This window comes from Phocoena sinus, chromosome 19 (assembly GCF_008692025.1).
Source record: "Phocoena sinus isolate mPhoSin1 chromosome 19, mPhoSin1.pri, whole genome shotgun sequence".
Lineage (NCBI taxonomy): Eukaryota > Metazoa > Chordata > Mammalia > Artiodactyla > Phocoenidae > Phocoena > Phocoena sinus.
This window is the reverse complement of record NC_045781.1, coordinates 10,168,979-10,185,550: the sequence shown is the minus strand read 5'-3', so window position 1 is coordinate 10,185,550 and position 16,572 is coordinate 10,168,979. Positions and strand designations below refer to the sequence as shown.

The 16,572-nt window shown below is 43.1% G+C and overlaps 1 protein-coding gene across 1 annotated transcript in view; it reads right to left on the bottom strand.

Annotated features, from left to right (window-relative positions):
* Positions 1–11,429: 11,429 nt before the first annotated feature.
* ZNF180 (zinc finger protein 180) overlaps positions 11,430–16,572 on the bottom strand; it is a 34,591-nt gene continuing 29,448 nt past the window's right edge. The window contains exons 5-6 of the mRNA XM_032613057.1: positions 13,901–13,950; positions 11,430–12,530 (exon numbers count right to left, since the gene is read on the bottom strand). Of these exons, the coding sequence (XP_032468948.1) occupies positions 12,465–12,530; positions 13,901–13,950 (116 nt within the window). The 3' untranslated portion in view covers positions 11,430–12,464. The remainder of the gene's footprint in view (positions 12,531–13,900; positions 13,951–16,572) is intronic.

Genomic DNA, 16,572 nt, shown 5'->3' with positions numbered 1-16,572 from the left:
TGTTACATATAGGATGGATAAACAACAAGGTCATACTGTATATCACAGGACCTATATCCTGTGATAAACCATAATGAAAAAGAATGTGAGGGACTTCCCTAGTGGCACAGTGGTTAAGACTCTGTGCTCCCAATGTAGGGGGCCTGGGTTTGATCCCTGGCCAGGGAACTAGATCCCACATGCATGTTGCAACTAAGAGTTCACATGCCACAATTAAGGAGCCTGAGTGTCGCAACTAAGGAGCCCACGTGCCGCAACTAAGGAGCCCGCCTGCCGCAACTAAGACCCGGCACAACCAAATAAATAAATAAATAAATATTTAAAAAAAAAGAATATGAAAAAGAGTGTATATGAATGTGTAACTGAATGGCTTTGCTGTATAGCAGGAATTAACACAACACTGTAAATCAACTATTCTTCAATAAAATAAATTTTTAAAAATAAAAATAAAAATCAGGATATGGATGAGCAAATGTCTTCTAAATCAGAGTTTGTAACCTCTCCTGTTCCATGACCTCCTTTGACAGTTGGGTGATATTTATGGACTTCTGTTCAGAATAATGTTTTAAATGCATAAAATAAAACACAGGATGATTTTAAAAGCTAATTACACTTAAAGACAACCTTCAAAAATATTAAAACATCAAGTGTGTGCTTCATTATTAATTATCAAGAATGAATCAACTACTGTAATTTCAAAATAGTAATGAGCAGAAGCAATATTTTGGTACATCTACACCAACTGTATTATAAGAATATCTATGATTTATGGGACTTCCCTGGTGGCGCAGTGGTTAAGAATCTTCCTGTCAATGCAGGGGACATGGGTTTGATCCCTGGTCCAGGAAGATCCCACATGCTGCGGAGCAACTAAGCCCATGCACCACAACTAAGCCTGCGCTCTAAAGTCCGCGAGCCACAACTACTGAGCCCACGTGCCACAACTACTGAAGCCACGTGCCCAGAGCCTGTGCTCCACAACAAGAGAAGCCACCGCAATAAGAAGCCCGTGCACCGCAACGAAGAGCAGCCCACACTTGCCGCAACTAGAGAAAGAGAAAGCCCATGTGTAGCCACAAAGACCCAACGCAGCCAAAAACAAATAAATTAATAATTAAAAAAAGAATATCTATGATTTACATGGATAACAGAGTCACAGGTTCTGCTAATACTATTGCGGTTTGCTGCCTACATTCATAATGGAAGGAAATGCTGATTTTCAGTTTGACCAGTATACATTTTTTTCCCATTCAAGTTCATGGACCTGCTGCATTACACCATGGACTCGAGTTCAAGAGCTCCTTTTCTAATGAAGCCTTCTCCTGCCAGCACCAGATAGGATGAACCACTCTGGGACCCAGCCACACGATGTTTACAATGCTGGCTTAGGGCTTCCCTGGTGGCACAATGGTTGAGAGTCCGCCTGCAGATGCAGGGGACGTGGGTTCGTGCCCCGGTCCGGGAGGATCCCACGTGCCGCGGAGCAGCTGGGCCCGTGGGCCGTGGCCACTGAGCCTGCGCGTCCGGAGCCTGTGCTCCGCAATGGGAGAGGCCACAACAGTGAGAGGCCCGCACCGAAAAAAAAAAAAAAAAATGCTGTTTTAGCACCTTTCACACAGCCTGCCTTGTTAACATCTCTAAATCACTGATGGACTCCAGTCTTCTTCCTTTATTTAGCTTCACTATCTTGGACAGGTGTGGCCCCTCGGATGCACTTAGCAGATCCCATCAACAGGCTGTGATGCACCCAGAAGAACAGAACTCTTGAAATCAGCCTGGAGCTAGTGAGTAGTAATGCGAAGACACTGACCGGGAGCTTCCGCCTTCCCTTACCTGTTTTTCCCTTAGATCCAAGCCACAGGGCAAATTCAGACAGATACACCTGCTTGGGATGTCCACTCTAAGATGCTCCCTGGATTGTGGCGCTTCAGGAGCTCAGGTGTCCACCTTTCCTCTAACCACCTGTCCTGGACCTTCACACAGCCTGTCTCACACCATGTGTGCCCTGCCCTGCACTAGGATCGCTCTCTCCGAAGCAAATGTGGAAGACTGGTTCACCTGCTGACCTCCTGTACGGAGGATAAAGGGCAAAGGAAAGCAGAGGTCAGGTCTGTAACAAGTCCGCCGCAACAATGCCTTTCAAACTCAACTCTTTAGGATCCCCCAGGACTGTGCTTTGCAAACTTTAGAGTTTTTAAAAATCACCACAAGAGATTGCAAAAACAGACTGCTTGATGCCACCTCCAAAGATTCTGATGCAAGAGCTCTGCAGTGGAGCCCAGGAATCTGTAGTTCTAACAAGTTTCCAGGTGATGCTGATACAGCTGCTCCAGGGACCACCCTTTAAGCAGCACGTGCTAAGATACTCTTTGCTGATTTCCAAGGTTTCCAGGGGCTTCTAGTTTGTACAGAATTTCCTTGTGGTTCCTCCTCATGTCCCTGACCTCCAAGAGTTAGGGCTGCCTCAAGATTCAGTCCAGGAAGTTCTTCTCTATCTCAACTCATCACACTCTTGGTGAACACATTCGACTTCATGACTTCAAAGTGCATCCATATGCTAATGACTCAATGCCAACTTGACGGCTCCACTCGGGTGTCTAAAAGGTGTCTCAAACATGCCCCCAAACCAAATTCCAGATTTGCCTCTAGAGGTCCCCCTCCCCTTTCAAATCCCTTTCAAATAAGCAGGCGATATATTCTGGAGCAATCCTTGATTTCTCTCTTTTTCAAACTCCACATCCAATCAGCAGCAAGAACCTTCAAATTATAGCCAGACTCAGACCAATTCTTCTTGCTGTCACCACCCAAACCACCATCTTCTCTGCCTGAAATACTCCAGTAGCCTCCTAACTGGTCTCTCTGATTCTATTCCAGTCCTGCCTGCAAGTCTATTTCCTACAAAGCAGCCACAGTGGTCTCTCTCTCTTTTTTTTTTTAATTAAAAAATACTTGATTGTTAAAAAATGCTAACCAGGGCTTCCACGGTGGCGCAGCGGTTAAGAATCCGCCTGCCAATGCAGTGAACACGGGTTCGAGCCCTGGTCCGGGAAGATCCCACATGCCGCAGAGCAACTAAGCCTGTGCGCCACAACTACTGAGCCTGCGCTCTAGAGTCCGCGAGCCACAACTACTGAAGCCCATGTGCTTAGAGCCCGTGCTCTGCAGCAAGAGAAGCCACCGCAGTGAGAAACCCACGCACTGCAACGAAGAGTAGCCCCCGCTCGCCGCAACTAGAAAAAAGCCCACGTACAGCAACAAAGACCCAACGCAGCCAAAAATAAAATAAATAAATTTTAAAAAATGCTAACCATGGTTTGAGCTTTCAGAGAGTAATAATATTTTGTCTGGTGGAGGGTCCTGCCTTCATGCTGACGCTGCTGACAGATCAGGATGGTGGTTGCTGAAGGTTGGGGTGGAGGTGGTACTTTCTTAAAATAAAACAATGAAGTTTTAAAAATATAAAGTCACGTCACTTCTGTGGCCAAAACCTTCACTTGACTCGAAACCTTCGTCCTTTCAATGGCCAAACGACCTTACACTATGAGGCCTCCCAAGACCCCATTTCCTACTTATCCTTCCTCTTTCTCACTCTCATCAGCCTCTCTGGCCTTCGTACTGGTTTTCAAATAGACCAGTCATACGCCCACCTCAGGGCCTTCACTGCCATTCCCTTTCCCCAGATGTCCACAGGCCCCCTACCTCCTTTGGGTCCCTACTCAGGCACCACCTTCTCGGTGACAGCACCCCTGGTTATCCCACTTAGAGCTGCCAGTCCCTCCACCAGCACTCCCAAAGCCCTTTTCCCGCTTCGTTTTTCTCCATGAAACTTATCACCTAAACTTCCACCTGTTTTTCTTGTTTACTGTCTTTCTGCGCCCACTAGAACGTGAGCTCTCTGAGGGCTGGGATTTCAGTCTGCTCCTGGCACAATGTAGGTGCTCAATAAATATTTATTAAAAAAAGTTTTTTTTATTATTGAAGTATAGTTGATTTACAATGTTGTGTTAATTTCTGCTGTATAGCAAAGTGACTCAGTTATACACATATATACATTCTTTTTTATACTCTTTTCTATTATGGTTTATCCCAGGACATTGAATATAGTTCCCTGTGCTATACAGTAGGACCTTGTTGTCCATCCATTCTATAGATAATAGTTTGCATCTACTAACCCCAAACTCCCAATCCATCCCTCCCCCACCCCTCAATAAATATTTAAATGGAGACTGGGACTTGCCTGAAGTCAGCCTGCTGCTACCTGGATCCTGGGTCTGCTGATATCAGTTATAGAGCAGAATGGCTTTTGTTCCCCAGCTCGTTCACTTAGTAAATTACATGCTAAGGACCATGTGGGGTGTGTCGGGACACAATGGTGATCAGGGCAGGAAAGGATTCTGCACTCAAGCTGACATTCCAGCTGGGAAGACAGCACACACTGACTGAAATTCTACCATGTGACAGCTCGTGGGATATAAAGAAAGATACCGTCCCTGACCATGTGGTGCTCACACTGCAGGGAGAAAGAGGACGACAGAAATAATTGGTGACAAAGGCGGTGGGATGAAGAGATAACGGGAATAATAGATACTGCAAAGGTAGAAATAACAGATGAATAAAATTATGGTGAATAAGATTATGTACGGGGATGAAAAGGAGGAGAACTCAAATGTGAGTCTGGGTTGAAGCTTGAGGAAAATGGGGAAATTATGTTGTTTTAACCTAGATAGCAAAAGGAGGAGCCAGGTTTTGGAAGTTACAGCTCTTGTCTCTCCATATTGGGAGCTGTGCAATGGCTTGGCTTCAAATTCTGGCTCAGCCACTTGGTAGCTGTACTAACACTAGAAGAGTGACAAACCTGAGTCATTCTTTCTTCTGTTAAATGAAGATAATAGTCCTTACTTGCAGAGTGGAAAGAATTAATTCTTTCTCATACACATATACATGCCTACCTATTTGAATGAAGCTCATAGCCCAGTTCTTGGCACATAGAAAATCCTCTATAAACTATTATCATTGCTGTTATTCATTCATCCCCAGGCACTAACCTCGGAATACAAGCAACCCTTCATTTAACAAATATACATTCAGTGCCTAACTACATCTTGGATGCTACAACAAACACTGGGGATGCAGCAGTAAATAAGACGGGCAAGGTACTTGTTCTTATGCCTTCTGGTGGGTAAACAAATCTACAAAGGTGATCAGCGATTACAAAAAGGGCAATGAAGAAAAGGAAACACATGTGACAGATTCTTGTTTAACCCCCAGAATGTAAGTTCTCTCAGACAAAACATTGGAGGCAGGTTTGGGAGGGGCAACATTAAATCAGGTGGTCATGGAAGGTCTCTAAGACCCGCATGAAAATAAGTCAGTTGTGTAAAGATCCGGCATGAGAAGAGTACAGGGGGAAGTGCAAGGACAAAGGCCCTGACTTCTGGTGATAACATCTCCTGGCCAAGTGACACTTGTTAGGTTTCTTAACCTTCCTAAGCCTCAGTATTCTTATCTGTAACATGGGACTAATATTATCTAACTTCTGCAGTTGCTGAGCAAATTAAATATCTATTAATTTACTCAGGGACTTCCCTGGTGATCCAGTGGCTAAGACTCCGCACTCCCAATGCAGGGGGGGCCTGGGTTCGATCCCTGGTCAGGGAACTAGATCCCACATGCCACAACTAAGACCACGGTGCAGCCAAATAGATAAATAAATAATAAATAGAAAAATTAATTTACTCATTCAAATATTTATTGACAGGCTACTATATGCCACACACTGTTCCAGGGACCAGGGATACAGCAGTGAAAGCCCTCAACATAATAACTGTTATATAATAAGCACTTAATTAATGCATACCATTAGTTACTGTTATTACCTCTTTCCTACACGTAGCACATCCTTGAAACAGTGTAAGCCTGAGCGATCTACTGATCAAATGAACCACTACTAGAGGCCAAGGAGAGAACATACGAATAAGACACCAGGAAATTCCCCAACCTTAGAAGAAACCCATTTCTGAAGGAAGGGGGTAAGCCTGAGGGGCCTGAACGGGACATGTGTCAAAACCATGGGATAGGGGCTTCCCTGGTGGCGCAGTGGTTGAGAGTCCGCCTGCCGATGCAGGGGACACGGGTTCGTGCCCTGGTCTGGGAAGATCCCACGTGCCACGGAGCGGCTGGGCCCGTGAGCCATGGCCGCTGAGCCTGCGCGTCCGGAGCCTGTGCTCCGCAACGGGAGAGGCCACAGCAGTGAGAGGCCAGCGTACAGCAAAAAAAAAAAAAAAAAAAAACCATGGGATAAATAATGAGGTCGGAAAAACAGGTCTCCATCTGGGAAGACAGCAAGCATTGACATAAAACAACAAGAGACCAAAGTCCTACTCACCTGGAGCTCCAATGGCAAGAGACCTGGGATTGTTCCTTCCTCTTTGATGCAGTTCTCTCTGGCAAAGGAACAGTTGGAAGAGAGCAAGAAAATAAATGAGCCATGAGATAACATGATGTTATCATAATTCCCAACACACCACAGGGAAACATCTCTGAGCACCAGCTGGATGTAATCTACTCCTCCCTTTAACCTACCCTTCCTGTAATCTACTCCTATTACTTCCTTCAGGTGTCCTGGAAAGGGACCACCCTCCCTACAGGACTCAGAGAGAAGGGCCCATGCCAGTCCTGCTTTGTGCCTTGTCTGCAAGCCTGCACTCACTGTAGCTCCCAGGAGACAAAAAGAATCAGGACACAGTCTCGAATTGAATTCAGAGCTGTGACTCCCACATGCTATGTGACATTTAAATTTTGGGGGGCGGGGGAAGGATTTTTTTATTGAAGTATAGTTGATGTACAATATTATGTTACAGGTGTACAATTTAGTGATTCACAAGTTTTGAAGGTTATACTCCATTTATAGTTATTATAAAATGTTGGCTATATTCCCTTTGTTGTGTAATAAATCCTTGTAGCTTATTTTATACACAACAGTTTGTACCTCTTAATCCCCTACCCCAATCTTGCCCCTCTCCCCACTGGTAACCACTAGTTTGGTCTCTATATCAGTTTGTGACATTTAGAGCGGAATTCAACCTGTGTGTACCTCAGACGCGACAAAAACCAGACCCAGCAGCAATACATCAGCAAAAGAATCTTTCACAACTTGCACGGTGCTTTAAAATTCTCCAAGGAACACATACAGAACATGAAGATTCAACTTCAGCAGCTCTTTACAGAAATGCCTTCACAGACAGAAATCTCTGAAATTAGTACATAAGTGGGTGGGTGGCTACCGTGAAAGAATTCAAGATACCATCAATCCGCGACTGCCTGGATTGGAGTCTCCCAAACGGGAGATGCCCGTCTCAGAGTCAGAGCTGCCGGCCTCAAACTGCTCCTTCCGAGCCTGAGGAGTACCAAGGGCTGCCGGCCCGGGCCCCGCCCCCCATCCCCCCACACCCCGGGACGCTCGGCGACCCGCTTCCTCAAACCCTTCCTTCGCCAAGCCGAGCTCGTTGAAATTCCCTGGTTCCGACCCTCCGCCATTCGCCGCCCTTTCCCCCTCAGATCCTTGAGATCTGGCCCCTGTGCCTGCGGCCGGAACAAAGACCTCCAAGAACACTCACGTCCCTTTCCCTACTCACCATCGCATAAGAAACCAAGGCAGTGGTGCGCCGACCGGAAGCGGAAGTGGGCGACTAGGGAGGGACCGGACTACACTTACCAGAACCCTCTGCGGCGCGCTGTCTTTGAGGCCAGATGGTGATGGAAATAAGCGTCCGCCTGGAGCTTTGCCAGACGCATGGCGGAGGGCAGGGGGCGCTCAAGGTTGCAGCGCTCAGCTTTGGGGCGCCGCTACACTTTTCTTTCCTTAAAACAATAAGAGTTGGGACTTTCCTGGTGGCGCAGTGGTTAAGAATACGCCTGCCAATGAAGGGGACACAGGTTCAAGCCCTGCTCCCGAAATAGCCTACATGCTGCGGAACAACTAAGTGCGCGCGCCACAACTACTGCGCGCGCCACAACTACTGCGCCTGCGCTCTAGAGCCAGCGAGCCGCAACTATTGAGCCCGCGTGCCACAACTACTGAAGCCCACACACCTACAGCCCGTGCCCTGCAAGAAGAGAAGCCACACCAATGAGAAGCCCATGCACCACAAGGAAGAGTAGCCCCCGCTCACCACAACTAGATGAAAGCTCGCACGCAGCAACGAAGACCCAATGCAGTCATAAGTAAATAAACTTACTTTTAAAAAGTTACCACTCACTACTAACGTGTTCACATTGTAGGAAATCTGACAATATTCTCAAACAAATCCACAATCCCTTACAGGGGATACAAAGCATTACTGATGCTTTGGTGTAAACTATATATAATTATTATATATTTATATATATTAAGTATATAACTTACATATAAAAATCATATGTATTATATATGTATACATATTGTATTATATTACATATTTACATATATATATATAATTCCAAAATAGTGCATGGTCAATGTTAAGAAAACACAGGAGAAAAGTAAGGGAAAAAAAAGGAAAAATGTAAGAAAAAAGGACGAAATTAAAGTCGTCTGTAATCCTAGCACCCAGAAACAATCATCATTAATATCTTGGCCCATTTACTTCTCGATCCTCTATGAGAGTAAATATGTATTAAAAATATTTTTCTCCCCACAAAATTGGCATATTTTGGAACTTTTTTCTTTCACTTTATATGTCATGAGTAGCTTTCCACGTTACTAAATAATGGAATCATTTAAAGTGGTTGCCTAGGATTGTTTAGTTTTAGATGTTACAGCCTTGTCCTCCAATGAAGTTATGCTTCCAGTCTTAGTGTATCAAAACTAGGGATAATAATTTTCTTGAAATTTTCCCAATTTGATAAACCAAACACAGTGTCTCATTATGGAGAGGTTGAATAGATGTTAATATATCAGTGGTGGGTGAATTGCCTATTTATATAGCCTTTGCCCAGTTTTCATAACTGATTTGAAATGTTACCATGTCAAATACTAATTATGGTTCATACTCAAATGTACGTTCTGAATGCTCTGTTTTCTTCTAGGGATTATTCCAGCTGTTTGGGTTTTAAGCTCTTTCTTTTTTTCTGTTTTGTTTCCTCTGTAGGTTTATCCTGTTTTCATCTTATCTCCATTCCTACTGATTTCTTAATCCTCAATTGTTTTTCATTCCACTTCCCAATTTGAGTTCTATGATTCATGTATTGGTATATTTTGCTGTTGTGATAACAAGCATTTAAGGTTATGGAAACTGCTAAAGATTTTGGCAAACTATAAAATTTAATATTCCCTGTTTAGATCGCTGCTTTCCTCTACCTTACATGAACATCCTTTAATTGTGAGTTTAAATTCCCTTATACACCAAGATTAAATAGTAAGAGATTTTAATCTTGCTAGTGATGGTTTTAATTATTTTTTGTTTTAGTGTCTTGACATATAAAAATTTTAACTGTGTTATTCTATATATATATACATATATATGTGTATTTTACAATTTAATATTTTGTTTCCTCATTGCTTTTTGGTCATAGACAGTAGATCACAATACAATCTGCTTAGCTGAATTTCCAGAGAAATTATAATAAATATATATTCCCAGCCCAACATCCTACTTTTAACTCACTTAATCACAAATCTAGGCTAGGGCACAGGAAATAGCATAATTTTAGACAGCCAGGGAAAATTTGAAATTGGCTGTTTTAGGAAGCTCTGGTCTACAAACTGTAAACAAGCCATATGTATTTCAATATAAGGTATCATCTCCTGAAGCTCTACCATTTTATCCGTTATGTTATTGTATGAAGATGACTGAATATGTGGGTCAGTTCCTATGTGTATTTTACTTTTTCTACTGAATGCAAGAGGTGTGGTTACCCCCCAATTCTTCTCTATCACTAACCATTCATGATTATTATATTTATATAAGCATTATGGTTGGTACTTTTTTCCAGTAAACATTGATCTTTTCCTATTTAGTGCTCTTGACTTGATTTTTTTTTTTTTGGGGGGTTGGGGCTGCCTTTTGTTTATTTATTTAACCAGCTTTACTGAGATATAAATGACAAATAACATCGTGTAAAGTTAAGGTGTACAATGTCATGATTTGGTATATGTCTACATTGTGATATATAAGGTTAGTGAACACATCCATCACCTCATATAGTTACCTTGCTTTTTTGTGGTGAGAACATTAAGATTTGCTCTCTTAGCTTATTTCAAGTATACAGTAAAGTATTGTTAACTTTAGTCACCATGCTGACCATTAGATCCCCTGAACTTATTCATCTTATAACTGAATGTTTGTGCTCTTTGGCCAATATCTTCCCATTTCCCCCACCTCCCAGCCCCTGACAACCACCAATCTACTCTTTGTTTCTATGAGTTCAGCCTTTTTAGACTCCACGTGTAAGTGAGATCATACAGTATTTGTTCTTCTCTGTCTTTGCATTTGCCCCAAGTAAAAAAGGTCACCTTTTAAAAGTCCTGAGTGGCTAAAAACAAATATCCGAACTCCTTGCTGAGATCCCTTACAGAGGACTCCTCGCGCCTTCTTTTTTTTTTTTTTTTAAGTATTTACAAAGTTGTGTTCGTTTCTGGTATACAGCAAAGTGATTCATATATATATATATATATATATATATATATACACATATTAATATATATTATATATATATGTATATATATTTTTCATACTTTTCCATTATTATTTACTATAGAATATTGAATACAGTTCCCTGTGCTATACAGTAGGACCTTGTTGTTTATCTATTTTATATATAGTAGTTTGTATCTGCTAATCCCAAACCCCTAATTTATCCCTTCCTCACCCCCTTTCCCCTTTAGTAACCATACGTTTGTTTTCTATGTCTGTGACTCTGTTTCTGTTTTGTAAATAAGTTCATTTGTATCACTTTTTTTAGATTCCACATATAAGTGATATCATATGCTATTTGTCTTTCTCTTTCTGGGTTACTTCACTTAGTATGATAATCTCTAGGTCCATCCATGTTGCTGCAAATGGCATTATTTCGTTCTTTCTTATGGCTGAGTAGTATTCCATTATATATATATATATATATATATATATATATACATTCACACACGCTGCATCTTCTTTATCCATTCATCTGTCGATGGACATTTAGGTTGTTTCCATGTCTTGGCTATTGTAAATAGCGCTGCTATGAATATAGGGATGTATGTATCTTTTCAAACTAGAGTTTTATCTGGATATATGCCCAGGAGTGGGACTGCTGGATCATGTGCTTGCCTTCTTGTATATACTTGAGTACCTAGAAAAAGAACCTGATAGATCATAGTGATTATGTGGCAGGTCCCCTTTACTACTATAGTCTAACAAATGACCACAGACTTCGTGCCTTAAAACAACTACTTTATTACGCTCATGGGTTCTCTGGGTCATGAATTGGAAAGGGCACAGCAAGGATGGCTTTCCTCTGTTCCATGATGTCTGGAGCCTCAGCTGGGAAGACCCACAGGCTGGGTGGTAACTTGACAGTTGGGGAATGGAATTACATGACTGGTAGTTGGTGGAGACGGTCAGCTGGGACCTCAGCTGGGGCTGTCAACTACAATACCTACACGTGGCCTCTCCACGTGGTTTCCAAGCCTGCTTCACAGCACGGCGGCTGTCTTCCAAGTGCGAGCGCTCCAAGAGAACAAGGGGAAAGCTGCATCACTTTTTATGATTTGGCATCGAAAGTCACATATAGTGTTGCTGTCATCATCATCAAAAGCCAGTTCAGATTCAAGGGCAAAGAAGATCAACGCCCCTCCCCCAACCTCTCAGTGGGAGGAATGTTAAAGTCACAGTGTAAGAAAAGTATGGATTTTAGAGGATTCGTTGGAAAATATAATCTGCCATATGGTGCTTCCCCCGAAGTTATATTTTCTTCCCTTTCTTTTCCCATTTAGCCCACTTGGAATACAAATGAGGATCTGTCCACATGGCAACCGTATCAATCAGTTATACTAACTCCTTATTCTCAGAAACCTCACTTTGATGCCTAGGGGACGTGGTCCTCTCCCTCCATCTTTAAAACCAACAATGGATCACTCTGGCCTGACACTTCTGCGGATACTTGTGATTATGTTGGGCCACCAGTACTCAGGGTAATCTCCTTACATTAAGAGCATCAGATTCGTAACCTTAATTCCATCTGCTATGACCTACCCAAGTAACACAGCCAGTAAGATGCCCATGAAATGTTGAAACGAATTTGTAATCAGCAATTCTTGGCTTCAAAGCTTGTGTTCTCTTCCCTAAATCCCGCTGCCCCATCGCAGAAACATCGGAGTGCAGGAAAATCGGAGGTTGAAGGTTGATTCGTTGACTGAATGATATCTACATCCACCCCTCACATTGAAGGATGTGGGTGGTAGAGGATTCTTAGAAAATTTCTTCCTTGCTCCTCTGGAAAAGTTACAGGATGCCTTTCTCTCTCAGTTCAAATGGTAATGATAAAGCTGTGGACCACATCACATAACTCTGAGAAGAAACCATACATTGAAGCATTTCTTGTGGACAGCAGAGAGACGAAATCAAAGTGAACCTTGATGATATTGTTAAACCAACACACCAACGAAACAACAGCAAAAGCCACCCCAAATGTGGAATAAAACTTTCTGATGATTGTGGGTGAAAGCATTACCTCCGATAGAGAAGTGGACAGTATTAACCTTGATATAGTCTCTGTAACAACTACTTTATTATGCTCAGGGGTTCTCCAGCGTGACACGTGATTTTTGTATCCAAAAATCATGTCAGAGGTGGACAGTATTTTCAGTGATAAAAAATGTGATAATGATTACGTCATGGGAATAAGCATGAATTGTTCAATGTGAAATCCTCTTTGCTTTTGTTTTTTCAGATATGAAACAGTGTGGCGTGCTCAAGTCTTTAGTACACAAACGCTGAGAGACTGCTGTCTCCCCAAAATCGTGACCTTCCTGGCATTTGAAGACACTGTAGGGATGGTGCTGGCCTGCACTGCTCTTTCCTTGTCTGTACTCACAGCAGTGGTTCTCGGGATCTTTGTGAAAGATCAAGAAACCTCCACTGTCAAGGTCAAAAACTGGGTACTCAGCTACCTTCGGCTCATTTCTCATTCTCCACTTCTTCTGCTCCTTACTTTTCATTGGTCAGCCTAACATGGTAACCTGCATCCTCCAACAAATGACATTTGGAGTTGTATGTACTATGTATCTCTACTATTTGGCCCAAACAATCACTGTGGTTGGTTCTAGGCTTCAAGGCCACGGTATCGGGGAGAAGGATGAGGTGGTACTTGTTATCAGGTGCTCCTACCTCTGTCATTCCCACCTGCTCTCTGGATTAAGGGATCCTCTGTGGAATCAGGCAGGAGGGTCACACTGCCAAGCCAAGGGGTGCCAGTGGCCAATGTGGTAAAGTCGGCCATTAGAAGTGTCCCTTCTGCGGGCAAAGTGTGTGACAGTAGCTGGGGGACACGGGATTCTCTGAGGGCTGTGGGTGAAAAGATAAGGGACATGGGGGAGGAAGTTGGTGAGTTCTGTGAGTTAGTAGGTGTTTCCTGTGGGCGATGGGCTGACTCCTGCAGAAATCTGGGGATGGTAAGAGAGTAGCATGTAGTTTGGTGAGTCAGGGCTGGGGGAGCCTTCAGGGGAGAAGCCAGATGGGACTTCACTCTCTTTAGATGAAGACATGACTGAGGAGCCTGCAGCTCCCAGAGCCTCCTCCTTTTTTTTTTTAATGACCCCACAAATGGAGAGCAGTGTGCTGTGTGTGTGTGTGGCAGGACGGGGGTGGGTTGGGTGGGGGGGGTGGATCGCGGTCTCGAGACAAATGCAGTAATAAACAAACAAAAGACACAGACTTACCAAGTGTTCTGTCCTCTGTCTTCTGAATCGGGTTCCACACAGGGAGGACTCTGTAAGGACCAAGTGCAGGTGGCTCAGGCAACCCAGACTGAACGCTGCTCTCCCCTGGGAAGATCTGAGCGGAGAGAAGCCGGGGTGGGCTCAAATACCAGGGAGGAGCGCGGGATGGGGTGTGGGGGACGGGGACGGGGGAAGGGGCGGGGCTTCACACCTTCTCACGCATCTCGTTCAGCTCTGGCTGCCAGACTCTGCCCAACACAAACTTCCTCTCCTAATTTGATTTAAAATTAAAAGTTTGGCACAATTTAAGGCAAGAACTTAGAACTTTTGTGAGCCAGATATATTATAAGTTAATTCCATTTAAATACTTAAAACCGTTCTAGCGCTATGGTCCTCAGGTTGTGGTCCCGGACCAGCAGAATCACTGCAAACCCCCAAAATCCACCCCAGACCTACTGAATCAGAAATTCTCGGGTTGGGACCCAGAAATCTGTGTTATAAGAAGCACTTCCTCTGATTCTGATGCATGGCAAAGTTTAAGAACCACCTACGTAAAAGAAAAGTTGTGTTTGTTGTTTTTTTTTAAGTTGAGATATATGTTGTATAAATTAAGATTTTGTTCTTATCATCTGGGGAAATCGAAGCTAGGTAGGTGGTGGATTGATTGCATTCGGGTGATTAGGTTAGGAATTCGATGGTTCTAGATCATTAGATCATCTAATTATTTAAATTATACTAAATCGTTTAAATTATACGTGTGTAAATTGGGGGGCAGTAGGAAACCAATTATAGTCTAATTTGTCCCAGATGTTTGGTAGATGGAGTACTGTTTTCCACAAGAGGAAGTAAGCCCATATTTCAATCAGGTTCTAGCACATCTGGCTGAGTGATGTGAGGCCCTCCAACCTTGAAAAATGGAAGCAAATGTTAAAAGCAAGGGGATTAAGAAAACCATACCAGAAGAAAAAAAAAAAAAAAGAAAAAAAAGAAAACCATACAAGAAGAAAAAAAAAAAAAAAGAAAACCATACAAGAAAAAGAACTATCGACCAGAATTCTACCTAGATATTTGGTTCCTAAGCCTCCCTCGGCCATATATTTAGTGTTGCTTTAGAGTTGGTATTTGTATTCCCCCCCCCTTTATGGTTTGCCTCCTGGATAAATAATCTACACTTTGCCTGCCCCACCTCCACTCCCATTTCATGAAATGGGCCATATTCATTTACATTTTTTTCTTGTTTTCTTCCTAAGTTTTACCAAAGAGCAAACGAGAGTCTCATGGAAGGTGAGTTATCATTAATCCCAATCACTTTCTCCCCCTTATCTGCTCCCTTCAATGATAAACATGACCAAATACACCTGGGGCTGGGCTCCCTTATTTTTTGTTTATGTAATAGATCTTTATTGGAGTGTAATTGCTTCACAAGACCGTGTTAGTTTCTGTTGCACAACAAAGGGAATCAGCCATATGCGTACACGTCCCCATATCCCCTCCCTCTTGAGTCTCCCTCCCATCCTCCCTATCCCACCCCTCTACGTCATCGCTGGACTCCTCTATTAGTGGCATATTTATGTGTCCTTATAGAGCCCGTGGCCTATCCACCAGAAGCAAGTAATGAAGAGATCAACCTCCAGTGTCAGTCATTGAGGGACCTAAGCTGGAATTTTAGATGCCCTTTCATTGTGAGATTAAAATGTGTAGTTTCCAGATCTTCGTCCTAGTGAAGGTGCCTTTTTCTGTATGGACATCCATATAAGCCTATTTTTCATATGTTATAAAATTAATGATGACCAACACTTTCCTGCAGGGCAACTGGAACTGACCAATATAATGCACCTTTATTTGAAGGCTATTAGAAGTTGTGTGTGTGGACTGAATTCTTGTGTCCCCTCACCAGATTCGTATGTTGAAATCCTAACCCCCAATGTGATATTAGGGGGTGAGGGCCTTTGGGAGGCGGTTAGGTCATGAGGGTACCTCACAAATGGGATTAGTGCCCTTATAAAAGAGGCCTCAGAGACCTCAGAGTCCTTGTGAGGACAGAACAAGAAGGTGTGCAGCTAACGAGCAGGAAGTGAGTCCTCAGACGCTGACACAGCCAGTTTAAAGTAGTTTTGTGAGAGCAGTCTGAACAGAATAAGAATGCCTTTCTTCAGCACGCTTGATACGGCATCTCACGAAGGACCCATGGCTCTGTATTGACCTACCTCGGTCCAGCTGTCTATGACTAATGGTTTCTCAATGCTCAAAGTGTTCCTGCTTGGCTGGCAGGAATTCCACACAGGTTAGTGGCCCCTGTGGCATATGTAACACCACCCAAATGTCTCTTGAAGTGTTTTTTAACCTATTATTCACAAGATAGTACAAGCCCATTTCTATCTTTCTGCCTTAACATAAGCTACTCACCAAAGAGCCCTAGTTTCAAATTGCTGCTGCATCACTGATGGATCCCTAGGATGATGTGCAACCCAAGAGGCTGCTCAGCTTTTAAGGGTGTGAACTAATGCTGCTGTTTTCAATTTAACTCTTGTTTTAAACTAGTCTCCATCTTTTACTTAAACATTTTTTTTCTCATTCAGTGTCTTCTGACCAATTTGAATGTTTCATAAACACAACCCCCCCACAATTTTATAGTTTCATTTAAAGCTAGAAACTTCAGTCTTCCTTGCATA